This window comes from Equus przewalskii, chromosome 9 (assembly GCF_037783145.1).
Source record: "Equus przewalskii isolate Varuska chromosome 9, EquPr2, whole genome shotgun sequence".
Lineage (NCBI taxonomy): Eukaryota > Metazoa > Chordata > Mammalia > Perissodactyla > Equidae > Equus > Equus przewalskii.
Genome location: NC_091839.1, coordinates 73,764,413 through 73,787,372, shown reverse-complemented (window position 1 = coordinate 73,787,372; position 22,960 = coordinate 73,764,413). Strand labels below are relative to the sequence as shown.

Sequence of the window (22,960 nt, the reverse complement as noted above, 5' to 3'; positions counted from 1 at the left end):
GCTAACACTCACGCGGTTGCCATGGACGTTCACAAGCAGTGGGAGAACACAGAGACGAACTGGCACAAGGAAAAGATGGAATTACTGGACCAGTTTGACAACGAAAGGAAAGAATGGGAAAGTCAATGGAAGATCATGCAGAAGAAAATAGAAGAGGTACAAGTTGATTTGTTTTGAATGCATGGTAAAGTTAAAGCTCAGAATAAAAATTCTGTTTAAGTTTGTATTGGAAACCATTTCAATTTCCTTATTCCACCTAAGAGATGCATGTCTCCGTGACATTTACTAGACCAAAAATAGCATAACCTTACCCAGTGGTATCACAGGGACTATGCCTTGCTTGAAAATTAAGAACTTGAAATAACACTCTAAAGTGTATCAATTTATTATTTTCTGACTAGAGCGCCTTATCAAAAATGAGGTATGTATTTTGCATGAGTTTTCAAATATAGGGCCCAGGATGAGGACGTAAAAAGGGCGTAATTGGTGGAACATATGTTATCAAAATTACAATTAGACGTTAAAACAGAGGTCTTTCCTAAGATGATTTATGAATAATGTCTACTAAAGGAGATTACATATCAAAAGGAGTATCATATAGCAAACAGAAAATGACAGTGGACATGATATTTATTCTGGCAGGGTGTGCCACATTTATTTGCACATTTATTAGGAAGGGCTTATGAAAAATGACATGCCACGACTCTGCTACAAATAGTTCTTGTATCCCCATAACCATCCCTCAGTCTGCTGGGCCTGGAATATTTTCTGTAAGTATTTACATTGATGTGTATTTAATCTTGCTCCAACTGAAAATTATTTATATTTATCTTGCTTTTTTCTGATAACATCCATGGTATTGACTTAGACGGTTTTGTGCACATTGCCAAAGTGGTTATTTTAACAAACTCCTTGGCCTTTATCCACAGGCAATCAAAGCTGATGCTTTGTGTTTATAGTGCAAATATTTGTCTTATTAACAACTATGTAATTGGTTGTGAATAAAATACAAACTGGCATGCTAAATGGAAAAATCAAAAAGAGTAGCTATTCCTCTAAAATAGAGCTGAGATGGCAGGCATGTAGTGAACGATTAGAGATTGAAAGGAGAATCCACTTCTCGTCCCTCTAGAGTTTGGAAAATGTGTTTTGTTCACTTAACTCCTCCACCCAGGCACTCGGATTGGATCCACAGGAGATGCCTGGGTCAAAACAGAATCCAAACTCCAATTAGAAACCTGAAGTCATGGGTCATTGGCTCCCAAAGGTTTGGATGGTCCGGGTAGTTAACAGTCTCAGATAATTCTAGCATCCAATCAAAATAATTTAAGGAGTCAGAATTAGTCTAGCCAATTGTTTAAGCCACGTAGTTAAAACAACCTGCATCTGGTTAATTTTGTTATTGTCGAGTAATTATTCTGACAGCTCTGTAGAGTCCATCTATGGTAAATATTAGCCATATCAATTAGCAGGAATTAAGCATACTTTAAACAGGATGATAGTCCATAGAAATACTATCCATTTCTGCATCAAGAAGACAGAAGAGCTGTAATTTTTTTTCTTAGACAGTAGCTGTGATGCTATTTATGTCTTGCTGTCTGAAGTATACAGCTCCATACCTGGGAATATGTTTAGATAATGTGCTTACACTTAATACCCATTGATGATGCTCTTCATCTGAATACTAGCATTGTGCTCCCTTTATCATACTAATATATATTTCTTTTCTACTCCCAGCTTTGTAGCCTGTGAGAACATACCTTTTATATATCCCTTCTTATAGGCTGCAAAGCTGGGAGTAGAAAAGATTAAGGAAGACAGCAGGAAAGTATCCACACATGTCACAGAGAACGAAGACAATCTTTTAAACTAAAAAAATCAACACCCGAAAAAAATTATAACATGCCACAAGCATAATAGACTATATCTGTTTAACAGTTATCACTAAGTTCTGTGTATTAAATCAGACACACATTATTAAGCCATGTATTAGAGAATTGTAGATTCCCAAGTGCACACACATAACTCTGGTGATTCCAAGTGATAATATCATCTAGTGAGAGGATCCAGCGTTGGATAATTAAGATGCTAATGATTCTCTGTTCAGCCTCTATCCACAATCATTGCATTTCGTTTGCAAATCCAACATGTAGATACTTTGATCATTTGAAACCTGGAATAATACAGATAGAAACCCTGGATAGAGTTAATAGATGCCTCAGAATTTCTTTTTTAGTCACATTGTAATCTTTCCTGCTTGTCTCCTGTGTTCAGATGATCAGATAACCATTGACAGGGGTGGGTACCAGGTAACACAGATTCTCTTAAACAAAATAAATGGTTTTCCATCAATAACATTATGTTACTTGTTTATTCATACCTCTCTTAAGTCCCAAGAGAACTTAAAATAGGATATAAAATTCTATATAAGGTAAAATATGCCAAAACTAGAAGAGAAAGATAAGATGAAGACAAGAGGAAGGATCGTATGTGAAATGCATGCAGCAAGTCTATCTTCCTAGTAACTAGCACAAAAATTATCAGATGCATATTTCTCAATATTCAAAATACAAAAGCAAACCTATTTTCCAGGAATAGTACTTTTGTCCCTGATTTTAAACTACAGAAATTTTTTTCTTACCCATGGTTTTTCGAAAAGAGGACAATGTCACCAGCAGCATCCAGATTTTGTTTTTGCAAAGATTGGCGCCTGAGCTAACAACTATTGCCAATCTTTTTTTTTCCCTGCTTTTTCTCCCCAAGTCCTCCCAGTACTTAGTTGTATGTTTTAGTTGTGATTCCTTCTAGTTGTGGCATGTGGGACGCCGCCTCACCATGGCCTGACAAGCAGTGCCATGTCCGCACCCAGGATCAGAACCAGCGAAACCCTGGGCCGCCGAAGCAGAGCGCACAAACTTAACCACTCGGTCACGGAGCCAGCCCCAGCATCCTTAGATTTAATGTAGTACTTTTGAGAGTTGCTTCTTGTAATATCCTTCAAGGTCAGGCAAAATCATAATGCCCACAACAGTTCAGTATGAATAATTTTACAGGGGACAACATAATTGATTCATGGCTGCAATCTGCTGCTATTCTGATTGATCCTGTGATAGATTTATGAATATCTAAGGAAATAAATGTACTGTGCATCCTTCAGGCATCAACTGTATATAGTGCTTCTCTCACCTGAGATTTGAGTAAATATTGAGCAGCAATAAATCTGTATTATATTCCTTGAATAATAGATGTGGTGCAGATATAAGTTGTGGATTTAAAATGTAGAGTCATGTGCTTCAATAGTTTTCTGACAGTCTCCTTTGAAATTTGACAAGCTTTCCCAGAACTCAAAGAAAAAGCCAGTCATCCCTCTGGGGCCGGCCCTGTGACGCAGCGGTTAAGTTCACACGTTCCGCTTCTCAGTGGCCCGGGGTTCCGCGGTTCGGATCCTGGGTGCGGACATGGCACCACTTGGCAAAAGCCATGCTGTGGTAGGCGTCCCACATATAAAGTAGAGGAAGATGGGCATGGATGTTAGCCCAGGACCAGTCTTCCTCAACAAAAAGAGGAGGATTGGCAGATGTTAGCTCAGGGCTAATCTTCCTCAAAAAAAAAAAAAAAAAAAAAAAACCAGTCATTCCTCTCTTCAGGGGTGAGCTGAAAGAGTGCCTGCAGGTTAAACTAAGCCCTCATCAAGAGATAATTTGGAGTCTACTTTAAGATAGATTGATAGATTGTCAAAGCTTTAGAGTTCTATTATATCACTTAGGGGGTCACATTTGTTTTAGTCAGGGTGAGGAGCTTTTTTAGAATGGGTATAGCCTTGGCATTAAAAAAATCACAGTAATATCCAGCTCTTACCAAGGTAACTTCCAAAGGAAACATCCTTTGATTGTAAAACGTGTATTTAGAAAACAGTGAACTGATTTAACATATGAGATTCTCAACAGTTAAATTGGCATACGAGTAGGACCATATATTTCAAAAACAGGACTGTAATATTAGTTAAATTCTTGCTTCTCTCTGAAAGCAATTAGAGAGCATGGCCAGTAATTGATTCAGGTCATTCAATTTTGTGACTGCTTCTGTATCATCATGACATCTATATATAGATACAGGCTTATTTTATTTTTAAAGGAGTTTCTTTCTACTCCGAAAGATAGAAATTACCATCCATGCTTTGACCTACTAAAAATAGCCTTTATGGTTCATCAAACTGTTTCAGCTAATCCAAATTTTAGAAGCACTGTTCAGAGGCATAAGCATTAATACCCGGGGCAGCATATAGTACTATAGCAAAAAGACCCTCACAACAGTGTGCTTAGTATAAAAAATATTGACAGAGTGAATTAGGGGGCAGAAAAAGTTTTTTCTTTGTTTTTCTTACAGCTTTGCCGTGAAGTAAATCTTCGGAGGAAAATCAACATGAGTGAACGTGCTAAGATCATTGATCTTGATCATAAGAAAGCCATTCAAGAACAACTGGTAAAATCGTCTTCAAATTACCCCAATTGTGGACAACGTGAATTTACAGGGATGAATCACAGGGATGATCTGGAAAAAGGAAATGAAACAGAGCAGAGCTTACTCAGTGAAGGAAATCAAATGTGTAAGGAACAAACAGCAAGAAAAAAATCAAAAGTCGTGTTCATGGATCCTTTGGCCACAGACAACCAAAAGGAATGTGAGGCCTGGCCTGACCTGAGGACTTCTGAGGAAGAGAGCAAGAGCTGTTCTGGCGCCCTCACCACAGTAAGTAAGATGTGATTGGCCTAGAACTCTTGCTAAGGAAATATTTACATTTCAAAGTGCTAACATGCTATTGCTTATATGTAAAGGCTCTTGAAGAACTTGCCAAAGTTAGTGAAGAATTATGCAGCTTTCAAGAGGAAATTCGAAAGCAATCTAACCACAGAAGGTAGGCCGGTATATCTATGATTATTTGGAAAATTAAGAAAAAATATTATTTTCAATTAATGAATCCAAACTGCCTCTTCCACACACTTAGTGAGAATTAACAATGAGTTATTAAAATCCATCGTAGAAGATAAAACTTTTCAGTGTGTATTTCTCTGTTCACTAGTTCTTCAAGCAAATTTTCTAATTCTCTTTGCAATTTGGCTATTAGGAATGCTTTACCCATTTGTTGTTTAGTCAGGAGGTACCTCCATGATAAATTCGCAAGCATCTTCTAATGTAGTTCCTTTTAATTTTGAGTATTTCGCCAGTGGAAAAGTATACAGCAGGGTTAATCCAGTTAAATACATCTTTAAACTATGTCAGATTTAACAATGTGGTGTTTTAATTACATAATGATGTTCTACTGAAATATTTTATACGTAAGAGTTATTTATTTCTTTACATTCATTATGTATATAATGGAAGCATACATAATTTTCAGAACAACATATTGTAAGTATGTACACACATATGTACAATGGTATAAAAAGCTTCAGTTCAGAAACACTTATATAATTGTCAAAGCAAGCTTTAGCCAAATTAAAAAATAACTTGGAATTTTCTACAAGTTAAGTAAAGGTGGATTGTTCTAGGATCAACATCTATCTCCCAGTGAGGCAGTATGCTTTTCTCTTTGAAAGCTACAACAATGTGTACCCTTATTTTTCTTTAGCTCTTAGGAAGCTCAGGGAGAATTTTTGTACTGACTTAAACAATAGATTTTCTTATCCAACCATGTTTTATACATTATTTTACCGTCTACTTGTCCATTTAGTTTTTTCCTCCTATTCTCTGTTAATGCATACTTATCTATTTATTGTAAGCTTTCTCAGAATATTCTATAAGTTGAAAACATATAAATATGATTTATATTTATCAATATGATTAATTAACTTTCATTTTTGAATCCATATTGCTGCTATATTTAGGTTTTTATTTATTTATTTTGTTTTTGAGGAAGACTGGCCCTGAGCTAACATCCATGCCCATCTTCCTCTACTTTATATGTGGGACGCCTGCCACAGCATAGCTTGACAAGCGGTGCATAGGTCGGCACCCGGGATCCAAACCGGTGAACCCCGGGCCGCCAAAGCGGAATGTGCAAACTTAACTGCTGTGCCACCGGACTGACCCATAGGTTTTTATTTTGAGTGAACTCAGAAAAAGACTTACTTGCCAATTTTCTTTTACAAGTCACACTTGGTATAATATGCTCCTCGTTGCTCCACGACCTTTAGAAAAAAGTTCAGAATCCTTAATACGTAATTCAAAGACATTCCAATTTAACCTCGTGTTTGTCTCTTCTATTCCTTCATCCTCCCCACCCTCCTTTCTAATCCCTCCACACCAAAGTACTCAGTGTTCCTTGAATAACCACACAGTTTTTATTACAGCTCACTTTGCCTATACACCTTCTACTCCACTCACCCAAAAAATTCTTACTTTACTTTCAACCCCAAATGAAACCCTGCGTTTAGTATTATTCATGTCTCATTGCACTTTTATTCAGATTTCTGTCATACTACTTAGAATGTTATTTCAAATTCAGGGAGAAGAACTTGAACTCACATGACATAAGGAGTAGGAATTCAGTAGGCAGAGTTGAGGTAAAGAAATGGCAGGAAAAAAACCCCATGGAAATGGGAATGTCAATAGCAGACACCCAAGAGACTGCAGAGTCTAGTCTGATTGTAGATGAAGTTTCAGATAATAGACAGAATGAGAGACAAGCTTGGAAAGATAGTTTGAGTCAGAGTAGGTAAAGCCTTGAATGCAACACTGAGGTGGACTTTGCCCTACAGTGTAAGGGACTTGGAGGTTTTGACTAGGGGATTTACAGAGAAATGATGTTTAAGGAAGTTGTAACTCCTTTTCCTAAAGCAGAAATCCATTGCTTAAGCTATGGTTTCTTTTAAGAGCCTCTCCTAAATAAATTTATTACTAATATATACCATGTTTTATAATCATTTAGGATGAAGTCAGACTCTTTTCTCCAGGAAATGCCAAGGGTAATTAGTATGCCTCATGGAGACCACATGATCAGTGATGGCCAGTGCATTCTTCCAATCAATTTAGAAAAAGACAAACCGAAAAATAGAAAGAAACTAAACTGTACCAGTGTGCTCCAAAGCAATTCTGTGAAAAAATGTGGAATTGATACAATTGATCTGCCAAGAAATGAAACTCCACCAGTTCCTCCTCCAAGAAGCACATCTCGAAATTTTCCCAGCCCATATTCTGAACAAGCCCATGAAAGTCTGAAGGAGAGTTTAGACCACAACAGCCGGGTAGCCCAAGGGGGTCAAGGTGAAAGGAACTGCAATCCTCATTTCCTTTTGAGGCGCAATGAGATGCCTATGCTGTGTCTAAATGAAGGGAAGTCTTTGAAAGATGGTATCATGTTTTCTTCTCTGGCACCAGAAGCCAAAATAGATAACAAGCCTCCATATAATGAAAGTGTTGGACTTAGCGTGTGGGCATTCGACATTGGGAAAAGTACCAAAAATAGTCCCTCTACATCATGGTTTCAGAAAACCTGCTCTGCTCCCAATAAGCCAAAATATGAATATGAAAAGATGATCCCAGATCATCCTGCTAAATCTCATCCTGATCTTCATATAAGCAATGACTATAGTGCTTCAGTGACACAGAGCAGTGGCCCACTTAGAAGTTTCAGTTGTGGCTTTGAAAAGTCTGCTAGGAATGAAAAGCTAGCAGTGAAGACTGATGAATTTAACAGAACTGTATTTAGAACAGATAGACATTGTCATGCAATACAGCAAAATCAAAGCTACTCAGAATCATCTGAAGATCGTAAGCCCTGTGATACCTTAATTACTCATATAGGTAACATATCAGAAGATGACAATGTATCTGATATTCTGAAAACCAGTGCCCACCTGCCTGTGCCCAGGGAAAATGTGCCTGATAATCCCACCAAAAAATCTACAACAGGCCTAGTCAGATCAAAGCAAGAACACATAAGTCCTAGCAGTTATCGGAACATGCTCCACGAGCATGACTGGAGACCAAGTAATTTGTCTGGCCGACCAAGATCAGCTGATCCTAAGTCAAATTATGGTGTTGTGGAAAAGCTGCTGAAAACCTATGAGACATCAACAGGGTCTGCATTACAAAATTCTAAGTGCTTCCAGGATAATTGGACCAAATGTAATTCTGATGTCAGTGGTGGGGCCACATTAAGTCAGCATTTAGAAACACTCCAAATAGAACAAGAGCTTCAGCGAAAGGCAGCTATGTTTGGGGCACAGCAAGTGAAGCAAGGAGCAGATTGGAAAAAGATAACAGAGGTGAGAAAGCAATGAACATATATTGGTAGAACTCCATCTATTTTTGGAATAGTTCAGAGCTATTGCCTGTTCATATCAATAGAATGTAAGCAAGTGTTTTGGCGTCTTCTTAACTTCTTGACCTTGCATTTGTGTATAAATACAGACCTTAGCATTGTAACTCAACATGAACGTTTTATAGTTTTTAAGAGTAGGAGTAACCCATTATAACTTTTTTCTAAATTCTGAATGGAATAAAATAGATGTAATAAATAGGCATAAGACCCTCAAGATCAAATATTTGTTATAAGTTTCTTTCTTTAAAAAATACTCCAAATGTGCATTTGTTGATTTATAGAATTTTATTCTTTTAAAGTGTTTATATTTTAAAAAGTAAATGGGGAATAGTTCAAAAATAACTTGCACTTTTCAGTTATTAGCTATAATTGGTTCAGTTATTCCCAGCATTTGATTCATGTTCTTTCACATGGGATTAGTCACATGAATGTGAATATGGGTAAAACGCATCATTTAAATTAGTGCCTGATAAAGTTCTCTTAATAACTTGAAGAGCTAAAAGGCAAGTACATGAAAATAAAAAATGATGTGATAGCTTAAAGATTTTTAAGGTCATTCTTTTTTGTATAAATTCTTAGCATGGAAATTGCCAAAAAAAAAAAAAAGATATTTAAATAAACTGTTTCCTTTTTTGTTCCAACCTGTTTGCAAAAGAATATAATCTTCATTAGTTATAGGCTAAAAAGAGGTTGACGAGATTGCTATTTACAATGATGAGCTACCCAACAGTCCCTTTTTATGCATAATTTACTGAAGGTTACAACATGACATATTGTTACAGTTGGCCAATGCTTTGAAAATCCTAGTTTTACATAATGTAGTGTTTATGCAGCATAGTTTTAAACTATGCAGGTTCCTCTTTCTGGTGTAAAAAATTATTTTTATGTGGCTTTCAAACCCTAACAAAAATATCGGTTTTCATCTATTTTATCAGAAACCTTTCCTATTTCCACAAAGTACAAATAATTATCCTGCTTTTTTATTTCTCTGTTTTTTAGTCGAGCCGATAAATACCTGTAAGCTTCTGTAGCTTCAGATTGCAAATGGAAACATTTATACAATAACTAGCCCAAATTCTCATTACCTAACAAGAAATATTACTAAATATTTCCCATTTCTACGTTAATTGGGGGTTTGGGAGGGGTCCTCTGCTGTAGACCCTTAGGAGTAGTTCTCCAACCTCCTTCCCTGGAAAGAAACGGAAAAAAATAAAATTCCAAAGAGATAAAAAGAAAATTCAGGTTACTGTCATAGAAATAGAGACTGTCCTCACTGCCTATGTCAGATGAAAGAGCACAGGCTTTGTTAAGAAGGTCAAGAACAACCAAAGTTATAAAATGTGTCCTGGAGGCTTTTTAGTTTTTTCAATTGCAAGGGTCCAAGAATGCATTTCTTCCATTAAAATATATAGAAAGAAAAGAAGGAAGAAATGAAAGAAAGAAAAGGAAAGAGAAGGAAAAGGTTTTCACTCATCAGAGATGCCCAATATAGATAGTAATCGTTTATTAGCAATTAGAGTGAAGTTATATTTAAAATATTTTAATGATAATTTTGAAACTTTTGAGAGAGAGTGACTGGTTCTTAACAAAAAAAAAGCGTCAGGTAAATTATTTTAGTGATTTGTGTACCTTTTGCTTATGATCTCTAAAAGTATCAATAACTTGACATAAATGTACACAGTTTCTTTTACAAGTTATCTTTTTATTTTTAAATAACACTAAAATGTCCTAATATCCCACTAAGAAACATGTATAGTTTTATCATATCAAAGTTATCTAACATGAACTTTTGAATCCTCAACTCATTAGTTCTAAAAAGAGATCAGTTGTATTAAAATTTGTCACCATGAAGAAATCTGCAAGATTTATCAAATCTTATTACAGATTTTAAGTATCTTATTAGAAAGTGAATTACTTTGATTAAAACATTCAAGACCACAAATCTTAAACAAATATTTTCTTTAGTTTTTGATACTTTTTCTTACCTGTAAATATGCTAATACATTAATCCCATGGTTGAAATTCATAATATATTGAGCCCATTATTTGTGCCTGTATAGTGCGATGAATGTCTTCATTTGTGTCATAGGAATCCATGGCAGTGACATCCTCACATGGAAGAGGATTTTCCCGACCTGCTAGACCAGCAAATCGCCGTCTCCCATCCAGATGGGCATCCAGATCACCATCGGCGCCCCCTGCCTTTCGGAGAACTGCCCACAGTTATACCGTTTCTCTGCGATCTGAAGCATCGATGGTCTGAGTCTCTGTCCTGGATTGCTAGGTTACAAAAGTCCCAATTGCCAGACAGCGTTCTGAGTGTTTACAGCCAATCGTCTCTTCAGTATCTTTCAAGATCACTGGGACAAACAATTTAAATCTTAACTTCCCCTCAGTCTTCAGTGTTTTTAATCTATAGAATAATTATCTTCCTTTATTTTGATTTCTTAGATCAGAATTTTTTAATGCCATTCCTCATGAAATTTGCCAATATGATTTAAGTTGAAACAATGTACTATATTGTATATTCTAACTTTCTTGCAAGTGGCAGAAAAAGCAAGGTTATGTGCATGGCCACGTGTTTGTAGGCGCATGTGTTGAAATAGGAAGTAACTTAGTATGTATTTAGATAAGAAAACCTTATGTGCTAGTGTTGACTTTGAAATTATAACATGAATACCTATATATTCTTTGTGTTTATTTAAAATTTTTAAAAATATACAGTATTATTTATATTTTGTAAACCTTTTAATAGGTATCCACTTAAGGCATTTGAGGTACGTATATTAACTAACTGCTTCCTTGGTCCCCATTGAAAAGTAATTATACACATGTCTAACGTTGGTAGATTTCTATATACAACTCATAATTTCTTAACCCATATGAGGATAGACTAATACCATTGATCTCCTTGTTTTCTCTTTTCAATGAATAAAATTGTCACAGGTTTAACAGATCAGCCTTCTAAAGCAAACATAAAATGTTCACAAAAGCTTTGCTATATCAGTCGGTAGTCTTACAGCTTGCACCGTATACTTGATACTCAGAGCCAGTATCATGAGACTGCCTTATAAACGACATGACTAAGTAATGAATTTATTTTGTCAACTTCAGTAACAAACATTCCTTAAATGGGATATGAAAAGAAATTCAATTATGTTGAATTCTACTTTTTGTTAAATTTATTGTAAGCTTTTAGTTCAGCTACTTTATTTGGAGTCATACATATTGAAAGGTAAGTCATTTACTTTTGCCTTTTTTCTGATGTTTTCCCTAAAATAACTAGATGAAAGACTAATCCACTTTTTTATTAACAAGAAAAATCAGGAAGGATATTTCATTGAAAGCTGAGTTATAATATATTTCTTAGAGTGTGCTACATTAAAAAGCCTTAAAGTAAACTTTGGCATCCATGAGTAGCATAAGAAACAGAAACAGTTTTTTTGGCCAGAAATTGCGAATAGTGAACACATAAAATCTGTATTGAGAACTAACAGAAATATGAATGTCGAGGAGCTTGAAATTCTACATGGAAGCTCTTAGAAGCAACTTTGCTCGCCATTGTCTCTTATAAAACCACCTATGTTATTAGAACATTAACTCTATTTAAGCTTTTCTTTTACTACAAAAAAGGTTAAGGAATTCTTATGACAAAAGTATTCAAAAGGCCTTCTGCTTACAATATATTTTCACAATTTGGAGAAATTCTCTTCATTGTATACCACAACTTGAGGTAAAGTAATAATTTTCAAATCCCAGACTGCCTTAAAAGGCTCAAGACTGTTGCATAGTGACGGACTGATTCATGCTTTCCAATAAAGAGAGTTTCCAAGAATTGAGCTGAATTAAACTTCTAGAATGTGAGGTTGGAGCAGATGCAGATGGTAAGTAAGGGGTATGGATCTGCTCTTAATTCTTCTTTCTTTCAGGGATATCCTTTTCCATAGGAAGCTATCAGAGAAAAGTAATCTAGACACCAAATGAAATCACTGATATAATATGCTTTTCATCTAGAGGGAAGAAAACACTAGGGAGGTGGTAGCCTGCGGCATAAAATGATGGACCTGTTAACGAGATGCTGCTGTGTGATATTGGAGAGCCTGCGTAAGAACTGTACAACATCTCTGCTCCTCTCCATCACCACCCCAGGGAGTCTGATGTGGATCTGTGTTTCTCTTCTTTAACTACTTGTCAGAATATTGAGGATCACTTTCTAAAAAGTAGATTCCTGACTTCACCCCATAATTACTAAAGCAGAATTTCCAGGGGTGGGGAGTGGGAATCCTGAATCTTTAGTAAAACAAAGCAAACTATTTGATGATTGGGGGATTTGGAAGCAGTGACATTGGTTGATACCCTAGTGGATGGGTATGGCTGGGGAGTCGTCCCGCTTCTTCCCTGGAACTTGCCTTTGTTATCTGTAAATTTCAAAGGTTCTATTGTCAGGCTTCGCAATTTTAAGCCACCTTTTCTATTACCATTTCAATGAAACAGTGGGACACATTTTAACATTTTGTGTTAACTAAAATCATAGAATATTAAAGCTGAAAAGAACTTAGCATACAGTCCAACTCCTTGAATGTAAGGATGAAGAAACTAAAACAGATTATTTGAATGTTCTGTTTTCTCTCTTAGAATATTTTATAATTTTTCTATGAAAACAACCTATGGGTAAATGGAAATTATCCTTGAAAAACATTTTTCTGATGTATTGTGATTTTTAACTGGTAGTTTTTCTACTTTGCATGGGCATTGTCTTCCCAACAACGTGCCATTCATTATGCCATCATCGCTGGACTTAAGGGATTTGTAAACATTTCAGAAATATTTGACTAGAAACACTTGTGTTAATAGAAGTTTTCCCTAGCAGCTTTTGGGGGAAAAATCCAAGTTATTTCAACAGAAGGTCGCTGATATTATGGGTTGACCTCAGAAAGGAATAAGAGTGAAGCAGAGAAGAGTGCTTGAGTTTCTTTGCATGTGTGTGTTTGTGTGTGTGTGTGCACGCACAATGCTTGCACACGATTTTCCTGTATTGCCTATGTCCACAACCGAGTATAAAAATATAAATGACTTTTGCATAATTCACCTTATCAAAAATTAGCCACAACTTTCATTTTTTTTACATGGACAATGAAGATGATCTTATATAATCATGCACGAAGTACAGTTTACTTCTACAGAGAGCATTTAGCTAGACTCCATGTCATCCTGAGAAAACATCTGGACCTTAAAAACAGAATCTGCTGGGGGCCAGCCCGGTGGCGCCGCTGTTAAGTTTGCACGTTCCGCTTCTTGGCGTCTCGGGGTTTGCCGGTTCGGATCCCAGGTGCGGATGTGGCACCACTTGGCACGCCCCGCTGTAGTAAGTGTCCCACGTATAAAGTAGACGAAGATGAGCACGGATGTTAGCTCAGGACCAGGCTTCCTCAGCAAAAAAGAGGAGAACTGGCAGTAGTTAGCTCAGGGCTAATCTTCCTCAAAAAAAAATAAAAAAAACAGAATCTGCTTCCCTACAAAGATTTTTAAAATTATTTTTAGGCACATCTGCTGACAAACAAGACTTGCTGTTGAAATCTCCTTCAGCTCTTGGAAGCTATCAAACAAAATAGGTGTGGAAACACCTGCTGTGGCATCTGTATACATTGAGAACATTTTGATTTTTCTACGGTGATCTTCAGTAAAGCTGAAAATTTTATAAAGTCTAAATTCAGATATGTACACAGTTCTACCTAGCTCCTTCTAAAATATCTCTATAAAATAGAATCTAAAAGCCAAGCCCGCCTGAATTCCTGCACAGACACAACTCCACATAATTTCTCGTACACTGACATCCACTCTGTGCCCATTTAGCTACTTATGGAGTCTGATTAAGTTTTGTTTGAAAAAGTAATACTCCTCTGAAATCTGCCTTTACAAGGTAAAATTCATTAAATTATTTTTAGGCAGATTCAGAGTTCCGTCACCGTACTATTTTGCTTTAAATTCTGCATATTTCTTCCTAAGAAGCAAGTACCTTTACCCAAATTTGTAACTATGACTTATTTACTTTGTCATAGCCCAGAAAATACGCTCCTTCATAAAATGGGCTTCATAAAGTAAAACTCAAAATAAAGATTTGGAGGAGGACCTTTCAGGCAAGTATCTACTGAACATTTTTTACTGTAGGAATTTTTCTTGGCATAGGAAGTAGTTTTTGTTTCATTGGGAAAAAAAGCATAAGGCTTAAAATCTGATACATATTGCAATATCTTATGAATCCAACAGGGAGGATTGGCAAATTCTGAAAAAATTCTGCTTGTATAAAGCTGTTATGGAATCCAGATGGGAGGGATCAGTCTAGAATAGGAAGGACCTTAGAAGTCACGCAGAACAATCTCATTTAGAAGTGACAAACCTGAAACAGCATGGTCTGCATGGCTGCCAAGGTTGCAGGGATGGGAACCAAGCCAAGCTCCAACAGCAGTGTCCTGCCCTCGCTGTATACCCATGTGCATCTATGACTTGATGGTTTGCAAAGCATGTTCATATTCCTTGATTTATTTACTTCTTACAATGAAACTTCAAGGCAGCCATTGTGATTTCTAATTACAGCAGGAAAAATTAAATAGCTGAGATAATAGAATAAATGTTTCCAAAAAAAAGTATTTAGAAAGAAACAATTAGCTCTTCAGACTCCTAGTCAGACTCTTTTCACAAAGAAGAGGAAGAGAAGGCAAAGAGTGAACAATTGTGTTTTATACATGACAATGAAATTGTTTATTTTGCTTACATTGAGAGTTTCTCTTAATTTTGTCTTTCAATGACCTTAACCAAAAGTCATCATTCATGATTTATATGGTTTCGATGGTTTCAAGAGATCATATTCAAGAAATCACAAAGAAAGCTCACTTTATCAAAATATTTTTCATTTTTAATGCCTATACTCTGGTATTATGTAAATTTTGTATGTAGGCCAAAATGTTGAAGGTAAAACCAATAAGTATTTCAATAAATAGCCAAGCAATCCTTATCTATAGCATCAACTGAATCCTGACCTCCTCAGTCTTCAAAAGAATCACAGAAAATTTTCATGCTATACATCTTCAGTGTACTTCAGAGTAAATGAGACCATTTTGCTGGAAACACGTAGTTATTTTCAATTTATAATCTCAATCCAACCTTAATTGTGTCTCACCGATTTCTTTTTGAGGCTTTATTCTCCAATTAAATTATTTACTCATGTAATTTTATAAAAATCATTAAACAAATTTAATACAGGTATTTGGGATCTGCAGATTTTTTTCTAGATAATGCTGTTCAGCCTCAAAATAGTGCCTAATTACCTAACCTGAATTACATATTTTTTCATTTCAATCTTTGCAAGAAATTTTGTGTTAAAATTAACTCAGTAAAATGTTCTCTGAATTAATGATATCTGGTGTGAAATAGTTAATTTGCAATGAAAGCCAGGCAACCATTCACAATACTTTTAAAGAAAGTAAATGTAAGAGTAAAAGCGGACGATAGTCTCTATACATTAAAATTCAGGAGATAAATCACTGGGAATAAAGATTCTTCCTCGGAAATCCAAGGCAAGGAGAGGGGAGCTGAGATGAAATATCACCTTGTTAAAAAGGAAACTCGTGGTGGTGTAGCCCAGTGAGTCAAAGCTAAATAAATTCCTGATGTATTCAACTCAGTAAAAGCAAGCAGTAGGCTTTCCCTGGCAATTCAAGAACCTGCAGAAAGCACAACATCAAGGACTCCAGGGTGGACCATTCTCAGGAGTCAGGCAGGTGACATCCTCAAGGAGATTCTTCATAAAACAGCAGACTCGATGCTGAGTCCAGGGCCAGGGTAGGAATGATGTGTCCAGGAAAGGATATTGGCAAATGCAGGATACTAGATCAAGAAGCCCAGTCCTGGGAATCAGCATGTAGGAAAGTTGAGATGCAGCTAGAGGTAAGGAGGGAAATTTTCATTGAAAATAGGAATGGAGAGGTCTTCACCAACACACCATATCTTTACTGAAGCTGGGAGGCAGGAAGATTTGGGTTGCAAATGATGGACCCATTTGTAGGCGACTAGGAGTGTAACCATCACAAAGCTGAAATAAATGCAGGGTCAGCGCAGCTTGAGCTCTCATCTGGGATACTTTTATAAACTAAAATTTATAGGAGGCCATCAGAGGACCCTACTGTGAGGGATTAAAAAAAGACAGGTAAAGATGATGAGGTGTGGACTGATAACTCTCTTCTCTTCACCTTCTATTTATTGTTATTTTCTTGTGACTCTATCACCAGAATCTAAAATTTTTATCTAGATAAGCTGATAAAATAAGCCATCTATACCCTCATATAATAGATCATAGAGCAAAGTTAGATACCCTGGAAATTTAAAGTGATATTTTTCTCCAATAAAAATTTAAAAATAGGCACATAATCGGAGTAAGACCATTTTTAGAAGAACTTAGAAATTACACAACATTGTATATATGAAGTGAGTGAGCATAGGGAACACGCAAATTGCATCCAAGAATAGAATATGGTCTCAAAGAAAAAAATACAATGTGATTATAACTAAAAATGTAAAACTTGACTGCTCTGATCTCTGTCTGAATGGAAAGGAGATGGACTGCATGGAGCCCAGGAAAAGGTACCCTGAGAGCAAGAATATGCAGTGCTGGTCCGCTGCTGTCCAGTGGAAAAGGCTAGAGTCTGAGAACATTAAATTTCTGGCCACAAGACTATTCTGTCGTGGAAGCAGGAGGCTCCCCCAGACTGATCTGTGCCCCACAGATATCCCTCAACATCATCCAATTCCATCAGTTCACTCTCCACGCTAACTCAAGCAGCTTCAGATTCTCAAATTAACTACCTAGATATTTAGAGAAGTAAGAGAGCATCTAGACCAGTGTTTCTTGAATGTTTCCAGAAAGTTCCCTAATAGCAAAGAAAAGAAATGGCTATCCAAACCTCTCTGATGGTGTCTAAAATTCTTCAAATTGGGGGGATTGTATCTTGAACATTTTTACAGTCTTTAAAACAAAAGAGATTTTGTCTGCTTTGTTCACTGATTGTTCCAAGAACTTAGAAAGGTGCCAGCACATAGTAGGCTCGATAAATATTTGTTGAACAATTAACAAAAATTTTAAATGTTTTAATCACTTGCTATCAGGAGACATAAAACAGATTTTCCTCTCTTCAGCCTTCTTTACTCACAGCTGGACTGAATTTACTTATTTCATAAAATTGAGCCAACTTGAATTTACATTGTATAATAATTTCTCTTCTTGTCAGTGTTACCAAATTTTGAGACTGTGAACTCACTTAAAAGTTTGCAGGCAAATTGAAATAGTTTTTTTTTTTTTACTGTTTTTGCAAACTTTATAAATGTAATCCATAAGGCAAGATGACGAGAACACTATCAAAGAGATAGTACACCGGAATGGTGAGACGATTGCTGGTGGACATTTCGTTAAGCATCTTTTAGCTGACAAGTCAAATGATTTATGTCATGTGAAATATCGTAAGGCTATCTCTTTTATTGTTTTAGGGGGAAAATAGTTGAAGGGCCTTTCTGAAGGAAAAAAATAACATTATATGAGCTAACTTTTATCACATGCAATTGAATTAAAATTTCCAAAATTTCATTGTCGATAAAGTCAACACTTCACAACTCTGACACTAATTCTGCTGCAATCTTATCACATCCGGTGAGAACTTTCACAAATTCATTTTCACAAAGAACTCACCCTTAAAATGTTTTTGCTGAATATGTCAACTTTGAGAACTATTGTTTATTATTAGGCAAAGCAATGATTCATCATTTTAACTCTTGCTTTATTCTCGCTTTTTCTTCATTTAATTCTCCATTTAAAAAGCAGTAACTCCACTAATTGAAAATCTGATCAACGTTTTTCTCTACCTAAGCCAGCACATACATATGTTAAAGAGCAAGTTTTCAAACTTATTTTCCATTTCTTTACAAATTTATCTAAAAAGATAAGTACCTAAATAACTATGTCTGCTAATTTTCAACAAAACCCAGCATTTCTTTCCAGCCCGTTAATGCACAAAGAAAATCAAGGGACAAACTCTTTGAGGAGATATTGACGGGCTGCTTCAGAGGTGCTGATCCATGCAGGATACAAAAGGATGACCTTTCCCACCAGTGTCAGCTTAGTAGATTTGTTACCCTGCATGCACCCATCAGTATGTGTTTTTCCATTCATTAAAAATAAATCATATATATTTAAAATATTTTTAATGAATATTTTACTATAAGTTATAAAATTAATGAACAAAGATCAGCATCTAATCAAATTGCTAAATTATTAGTGCCCATGCTTTCCAATTTAAAATAAAGAGCAAGGTTAGCATTCATCTCTCAACTAGTCATTCTAGTACACCCTTCTGGAGTGTTAAAACTATTGAGCATCATTCAGTATCTTTTTCACCTTGCCAGTTTCTTTTTAAGCCCCCAGCAGGTTTGACCATAACTATAGCATGGAGTATTACCAAGTTTTTTTTCTTTAGATAGACTTTAAATTAATCCTCCAGCAATTTTGTCTTTTTAATTGTGATTTTCATTCCTGGTCAATATATTTATTTGTTTGTTGGTGCAATATTTTCTGGTTGTTTGAAGAGTTCATTTTCAATGATACCTACAAGAACAGTGATGTTTTATGCAATTATTCTCAAGATTTTTAACCAATGAAAGATTTCAAGGATTAGATGTTTGGCAGTTCCACAATATTATGTCTCATATTTTAAATATGCCTCTAAATACATCCTACTACTTTTAGACGGCAGCTACCTGGTACCAGTTCAGTAGTAAAGAGAATGGTCTATAATCTTTTGCACCATCAATTTCATTGGTAAGACATCTCTCCGACCTTTACTGATTTCTGGATATACTAAAAATTTTAAATTATCTTTTCTATTTTACCCAATATCCAGCTTCTGATCCAAACTTCCTATATCAAATCACCTAATGCATTTCCTGTTGGAAATATAATTTTTAAATTATTACACTTTAAATGTATAAATGAAAATGAATGGTAACATCACACACACAGTACAGATATTTTGGTACTTATTTGCTGTTGCCAGGAAGTAGAACTAAAATCAAGCACTTAAAAACAAAATATATAGTGAGAGTAATTGTTAGAAATTCTTAAACTCTATTTTGGAATCAATGACTTTTTGATTCCAAAGAAATCCTTTTGATTCCAAAAAAATTTTGATTTACATTAGGATGTAGTCTAAAGTTTAAAAAAAAAACGCTGACTTCTGCAGTAACAAAATAATTTCTCAAAAGACTAGCTGTGTGGGTCTCTGAGGACACTTGAAGTAATCACTTTTCAGCTTTTCCACTCTGGCAGCCAGTGCCATGAGCAACTTTAGCACACTCTGTTCTTTTCCTAGTATCATGTCCAGATCAATTTCTTGGGACTGCAATGTTGACACCACTTTATTCCCTAAGCACAAAAGTACCAAAGTTTCCAATTAACAATTATACAAAAAATGTTATGCTTTCTGGGCTTACATAGAGCAACAAAATATTCACGAACAAAGAAGCCAGATTTTCTTATTTTCATTGAGTTGGCATGTACCAAACACATTTTTTATTTTGAAATAGTAATAGACTCATGGAAAGTTGGAAAAACAGAACAGTGTACCACGCAGCCTTTACCCAGCCTTCCCTGATGATGCATCTCATAAAGCTGTAGTATAAAGTCATAGCCAGCAAATTGACATTGCCATGTTTCTGTTTTAAAACCTGCATTCATTGTGTGTGTGTGTATGTGTAGTTCTGTGCACTTTTTTCCATGTATAAAGTTGTATAATTACCACCACAATCAAAATACAAATTTGTTCTATCATCAGGAAAGAACTCCCTTGGGATAGCTCTTTGTAGTGTGTGCCCCTCCCCCACCACGCCTGTCCCTATGCCCTGGCAGCCACTAATCTGTTCTCTCTCTCTGTAGTTTTATCATTTCAAGGGTATTGTATGAATGGAATCATACAGCATCTAACATTGTGAAGTTAACTTTTCTCCACTAAACATAATGTCCTTGGGGTCCATTCAGTTTGTTGCATGTATCATTAGTTTACTACTTTTTATTGCCGAGTAGCATTCCATCGTATGGTTGTACCACTGTTTGTTCAACCATCCACCCACTTAAAGACATTTGAGTAGTTTCCAGTATTTTACTATGTAAACTGCTCTGAACTTTCATATACAGGTTTTTTGTGAACATAAGTTGTCATTTCTCTGTGAAAAATATCCTAGAAGAGTACAATTGCTGGGTCACATGGTACATGCATACTTAGTTTTGTAAAATCTGGAAGACTATTTTCCAAAGTGGCTGTACCATTTTACATTCCCAACAGCAATGTATGAGAAATCCAGTTTCTCTACATCCTCAACAATATTTCTTATTATTTTTTATATTAGAAGTTCTAATAGGTATGTAGCGATGTCTCATTGTGGCTTTAATTTACATTTCCCTGATGCACCAGAGTGGAGGAAATCAGAGCACCACCCAGCCCACCTCATACCACCTTGGTCCACCTTAATGCCAGGCAAGGGCAGAGGCTCTGCTCCCCACTGAGCCCTGACGCCAAGGTGGGTGGGTGTGCAAAGTAAAGAATAGCCTGCTCGCACCTCCTCATTCTACTTCACTGATACCAGCTTGGGGTGGAGGTTCAGCTTTAAGCTGGATCCCACTAACACTAGTCTTGCAGGAATGTGAGACCATTGCTGCCTGCTCCTCTGAGTGGGAGGTAGAATTGTCTCCCCACTCATCTCTGCCAAAACCATGGAGTGTATGCAGTGGGTGAAGTGGACAGGGTATTGTATTGTATTGGTGTTTTTCTAGAGTACAGTGAATATTGTCAAAAAGCTTTTATGTTCTGTTACATTATCTTTTCCTGGTCCTTTGACGAGGGCAAATAGGCTTTTCTTGGAATTATTTTTGTCTGTGCCTATTGATGGTCCAGGTTGCAGGCTTCCCCAGTGCCTGTCTGGGATATGTGGAAAGGAAAAAAGCAAAAAACAAAACAGAGAGCTCAAATCTGTGTCGTGCCTCACATCCTGGGGTAACTGGTCACTCTTCCATTTTTATCCCAGCTTTCAGTCTTCCAATTTTCTTTACTGTGTTATGTCCAGGGTTTTTAAGGAGGACCTGGAAAGAATTTGCTGGTTCATCTTGGCCAGAACAAGAAGTTCTCTCCAAATTATTTCTTTTTTGTCATGGCTTTATTGAGATGTAATTCATATACCACAAAATTCTTCATTTTAAAGTGTAAAATTCAATGATTTTTAGTTTATTAACAGACTTGTACAACCATCACCACTATCTAATTTCAGAAAATTTTCGTCAACCCAAAAAAGAAATCCTATGCTAATAGCAGTTTCTCACCTATCTGTCCTCCACCCTAAGCCCCTGGGAACTACTAATCTACGTTCTGTCTTTATGGATTTGGCTATTCTGGAAATTTCATATAAATGGAATCATATAATATACAGCTTTTTATAACTGGCTTCTTTTACTTACCATAATGTTTTCAAGGTTCATTCACATGGTAACATGTATCAGTACTTCACTTTTTTTTATTGCTAAATAATATTCCATTGTAAGGATATACCACATTTTTTTCCATTCATTAGGTGATAGGCTTTTGGGTTGTTTCCATTTTGGAACCATTATGAATAATGCTGCTAAGAACATTCAGATACAAGTTTCTGTGAGAATGTAAGTTTCATATCTCTTGAGTAGATATCTAGGAGTGGAATTTCTGGGTCATTTGGTAAGTCTATGGTTAACATTTTGAGGAGCTGCCAAATATTTGTCCAAAGTGGTTTCTCCATTTTACAATTCCATTAGCAATGTACAAGGGTTTCAATGTGTTCACATCCTTGGCAACATTTGTTATTGTCAGACTTTTTGATTTTAGCCATCCTACTGGGTGTGAAGTGGTATCTCATTGTGGTTTCGATGTGCATGTCCCTAATGACAATGATGTTGAATATTGTTTCACGAGCTTATTGGCTATTTGTGTGTCTTTATTGGAGAGCTGTCTATTCAGGTCCTTTCCCAATTTTTAATCATATTGTCTTTTATTGTTGACTTGCAAAAATTCCTTACATATAGGGAATACAAATTCATTATCAGATATGTGATTTGCAAATATTTTCTCTTCTTCTGTATGTTATCTTTTTGTTTTCTTGATGGTGTCCTTTGAACTTTTTGACTTTTTGATGAAGTCCAATTTATCTATTTTTTTCTTTTGTGCTTTTAGTGTCATATCTAAAAATCCACTGACTAATTAATGCAAGGTCATAAAGATTTACTTCTACATTTTCTTATAAGCATGTTGTTGTTTCAGGTCTTACATTTAGGATTATGATCCATGTTTAGTTAATTTTGTATATGTTGTGAGATAGGGGGTCTGACTACATTATTTTGTATGTGAATACACAATTTCTCCAACATCACTGATAAAAATTAATAGATCGTATACACACACACACACACACATATATATACATACACACACGTATATATAATGGTTCATTCCTGGGCTCTCAATTCTATTCCACTGATCTCTATATCTATCTTTATACTAGTACCACACTCTCAATAAC

At 35.9% G+C, this 22,960-nt stretch overlaps 1 protein-coding gene across 1 annotated transcript; it reads left to right on the top strand.

Moving 5' to 3' along the window:
- Positions 1-20: 20 nt before the first annotated feature.
- On the top strand, positions 21-13,021 carry KIAA0408 (KIAA0408 ortholog). Its single transcript, XM_008508874.2, has 5 exons — positions 21-156; positions 4,387-4,749; positions 4,836-4,915; positions 6,929-8,267; positions 10,413-13,021. The coding sequence occupies exons 1-5, from the start codon at positions 22-24 to the stop codon at positions 10,584-10,586; spliced, it is 2,091 nt and encodes a 696-aa protein (XP_008507096.1). The 5' UTR covers position 21; the 3' UTR covers positions 10,587-13,021.
- The last annotated feature ends 9,939 nt before the right edge of the window (positions 13,022-22,960 follow it).

Coding starts and splice junctions, on each gene's coding strand:
- KIAA0408 (XM_008508874.2), top strand. CDS start 22: ATGGACGTTCACAAGCAGTGGGAGAACACAGAGACGAACTGGCACAAG. Junction 157..4,386: donor TGCAGAAGAAAATAGAAGAG/GTACAAGTTGAT, acceptor TTTTTCTTACAG/CTTTGCCGTGAAGTAAATCT. Junction 8,268..10,412: donor ATTGGAAAAAGATAACAGAG/GTGAGAAAGCAA, acceptor TTTGTGTCATAG/GAATCCATGGCAGTGACATC.